The sequence below is a fragment of the Sinocyclocheilus grahami genome, unplaced genomic scaffold (genome assembly GCF_001515645.1).
Source record: "Sinocyclocheilus grahami isolate Dianchi unplaced genomic scaffold, SAMN03320097.WGS_v1.1 scaffold1201.1, whole genome shotgun sequence".
NCBI lineage: Eukaryota > Metazoa > Chordata > Actinopteri > Cypriniformes > Cyprinidae > Sinocyclocheilus > Sinocyclocheilus grahami.
This window is the reverse complement of record NW_015506380.1, coordinates 56,616-60,026: the sequence shown is the minus strand read 5'-3', so window position 1 is coordinate 60,026 and position 3,411 is coordinate 56,616. Positions and strand designations below refer to the sequence as shown.

The 3,411-nt window shown below is 39.1% G+C and overlaps 1 protein-coding gene across 1 annotated transcript in view; it reads right to left on the bottom strand.

The window, feature by feature from the left end:
* Positions 1-1,870: 1,870 nt before the first annotated feature.
* LOC107567958 (alpha-2,8-sialyltransferase 8E-like) overlaps positions 1,871-3,411 on the bottom strand; it is a 5,214-nt gene continuing 3,673 nt past the window's right edge. Inside the window, exons 4-5 of the mRNA XM_016253776.1 lie at positions 2,467-2,550; positions 1,871-2,333 (exon numbers count right to left, since the gene is read on the bottom strand). Of these exons, the coding sequence (XP_016109262.1) occupies positions 1,871-2,333; positions 2,467-2,550 (547 nt within the window). The remainder of the gene's footprint in view (positions 2,334-2,466; positions 2,551-3,411) is intronic.

The following is a 3,411-nucleotide window of genomic DNA, read 5'->3' as shown; positions in this document are numbered from 1 at the left end:
TGTGATATGAGCTAAGCGATTGTTAGATTAAATCACCATTGGTAGAGCAATTTATTGTAATACTTTTTTCCTCAGTTGGTCAGAACAAACATGGCAGACTTGTTACTTGTTCAGACGACAATATACGGTGAATATTCTTATTTGGGTCATATAATCCAAGATGTAGGCTAGAATCTGTGATTGCGAAGTACAGTAAATATCCACACCAGTGCGGTGACTGACTGTCACACGTACTCTTCAGAACATTAGATTCATCCGCGCTGGAGCCGTGCCTGAGCACAACCTACGCAAGCTAGATAATTCCGCACACAGCTGCAATTCCAGGTTTTCAAACAGAGATCGCGACAAAGAGGCCAAATTTACCACCTGCAGCTTTAAATTTTGCTATTTCTTCTCAAGTCTGGAATCTGGGTGTAGAAATTGACAACGGCTTGAAATTTGACAAACAAATCAGCTCTGTAGTAGACTCTATTTGTTTCTATCTTCGCTCTCTTTCTAAAATTGAAACCTTTCTTTCTAAAGCCTCTTTAGAGATTGCTGTCCACGCCGGCTGGATTATTTCAATTCTCTATATTATGTGTTTCAAAGACTCAACTTTCCCGCTTACAAGTAGTTCAAAATGCAGCAGCTAGATTCCTGAAGGGATGTAAAAAATGTGATCATGTTACGCCCCTTCTGAGATCTCTACATTGGCTGCCTGTTCAGTATAGAATTTAATATAAAATCTTATTACTGTCTATAAATCCTTAAAGTCCCCATGAAATCAAAATTAAAGTTTTTTGGGGAGTAAGTATCAATAAGTTAGTCTTAAGGTTATCTATAAGGCAGCGTGCTCCAAAACATGACAAAATTTGCATTTTGAAGATATAAGCATTCAAAGCTTGTTATCAAATGAGCTTTGATGAGCTTCTCATCAAACTTTCTGTCCAATCAAATGCTCTCTAGAATCCGAAGCCCTACACTATAAAATAGCCGCGGCTGAAATTGGTCACTTGTCCACAGAATTAGTATTTTCTGTACAGTGAATGGCACGTAGTGCACTATATAGGGGACAGGGAACGATTCAAACAGTGTAAATATGCTTTCTATTGAGGAAAAAAAGAAGTCTGGTTTTGCGCTGTGTCATGCTAACCACCGCACCGCACACACACTCTGCTCCGGTCCAGAGACACGATAGCACGGAGCGGATCACATGCGTGAGTCGCCGCAGACCACAAAATGTATCGGAGCTATTTGAATTCTACACAGAATGCTATATTTTATAGCGATATGGATGAGATTGTGGCTGGCATACCCTGTCAAATGCGGCTTTACGGAGCTCAACGGCTCTAGCCCAAGCTGTGATATAAACAAACGCTATTGGCTATTTTAAAAAGGGGCGGGGCTGCTTGATATGTCCCGCCATGTCTTCCTGTTTCAGTTAAAATTACGTCAACACATAGAGTAGGGACCTTTAAATAATCTAGCACCATTTTATCTGCCGGACCTTCACCCTTACACTCCTACGTGAGGACTTAGATCTGAAAACACATTCCTCCTTCAGACTCCCAGAATCCGCTTGCAGACAAGGGGCAATAGATTATTTGAAGTGGCTGGCTCCACTCTAATCTCCAGACTCAAATTAAAATGGCTTCCACTTTATCTGAGTTTAAATCCAGTCTCAAAACTCATTTGTTTGTCTTTGCTTTTAACATGTAATTTTATCCAGTTTTTATTGTCTCTAATTGGTTGTTGTTGAGTTTTTTTTCTCTCTCTGTAATTGTATTGTACTTATTGTACATCACTTTGGTCGGCCGCAAAATAGAAAATATTAAAATATTTTTGTCCAAACATAAGAAAAGGGCACCCCATGACAAGGTGTGTGTGTGTGTTATAAACAGGGCTGTAGGTGCAGTGTTAGCGCCCCCTGGCTGTGAAGCTGTAACAAGTAGATGAACTCCTCTGGCATGGCGTGCACGAACGGTTTGGGTGGTTTGTTGTCATAATAATGGTGTTGAAGTGTCTGCTGCTTTAGATTGATGTCAAATGGCCAGAATCCATATAAATGCACATCATCACACAGCTCTAGTGCCATATTAACTAACATGAAACCTGTGGAGAGGCGTTTTTCTTTCAGGCCAAGCCCCTTCCAGAAACGGTCCAATGTCTTGAGGTAGTATGGACTAAAGAACACCACAGGCTGCTGAGGCCTGATCGGCTGGAGCACCTGGAGTGTTTTAATTGACACCGCAGTGCAGACTGTGTATGCAAAGGCTGGAATCATCAGAGACGCATTTCCATACACACTCACGTGCCGCACCAGCAGACCTGGATTCACAGCCATATTTCTGAAACTGCAGAGATATGCACATAAATGATCAGTTGCAACATCAATACATACAGTATATTAAATGTTATCTTACTTTCCTCACTTAAATAATGTTAATTTGAATCTTTATGTTAATAAGTCTGTTAATATCATCTCACTCTGCTGAGAGCTGACTGGGATTGATGGTCACTAGATCAGTCTTTACCCCAACATCACTGCTATTAACGGGAGCCAAGTTCAACCTGAAAAAATATCAATAATTAAAAAATTGCTGGATCTAATTCTGATAAGTAGGGCTATTAAAATGTCAATAAAAATGAGAGCCCCATGAATTCAAACCATAGCCTTTCTGGAAGTTATATGACAGACCCTCATAACAGAACACTGCCGCAATATACATGTTTATTGTGATTTCTATCTTTGATTTTGAATTTATTCTATTCCACTCTGCACATATCAACTAACTATTATTTCGTAATTAGTCTTCTGCTCTAGATTATTTTCTACTTTACAGTGTCCTTGCTATACATGTGATACAGTGGCATGCGAAAGTTTGGGAACCCCTTGCAGAATCTGTGAAAATGTTAATAATTTAGACAGAGATAGAGAGATCATACAAAATGCATGTTATTTTTATTTAGTACTGTCCTGAGTAAGATATTTTACATAAAATATGTTTACATATAGTCCACAAGACAGAAAAAAAATTATAAAATAACCCCCTTCAAAGGTTTGGGAACCCTTGGTTCTTAATACTGTGTGTGGTTACCTGGATGATTAGATTTTGTGATGGTTGTTCATGAGTCCCTTGTTTGTTCTGAACAGTTAAACTGCCTGCTGTTCTTCAGAAAAATCCTTCCGGTCCCACAAATTATTTGGTTTTCCAGCATTCTTGTGTATTTGAATCCTTTCCAGCAGTGACTGTATGATTTTGAGATCCATCTTTTCACACTGAGGACAACTGAGGGACTCAAACACAACTATTAAAACAGCTTCAAACATTCACTGATGCTCCTGAAGGAAACACGATGCATTAAGAGCATTTTTTAATTTGAAGATCAAGGTAAATTGTACTTAATTTGTCTTCCGGGAAACATGCAAGT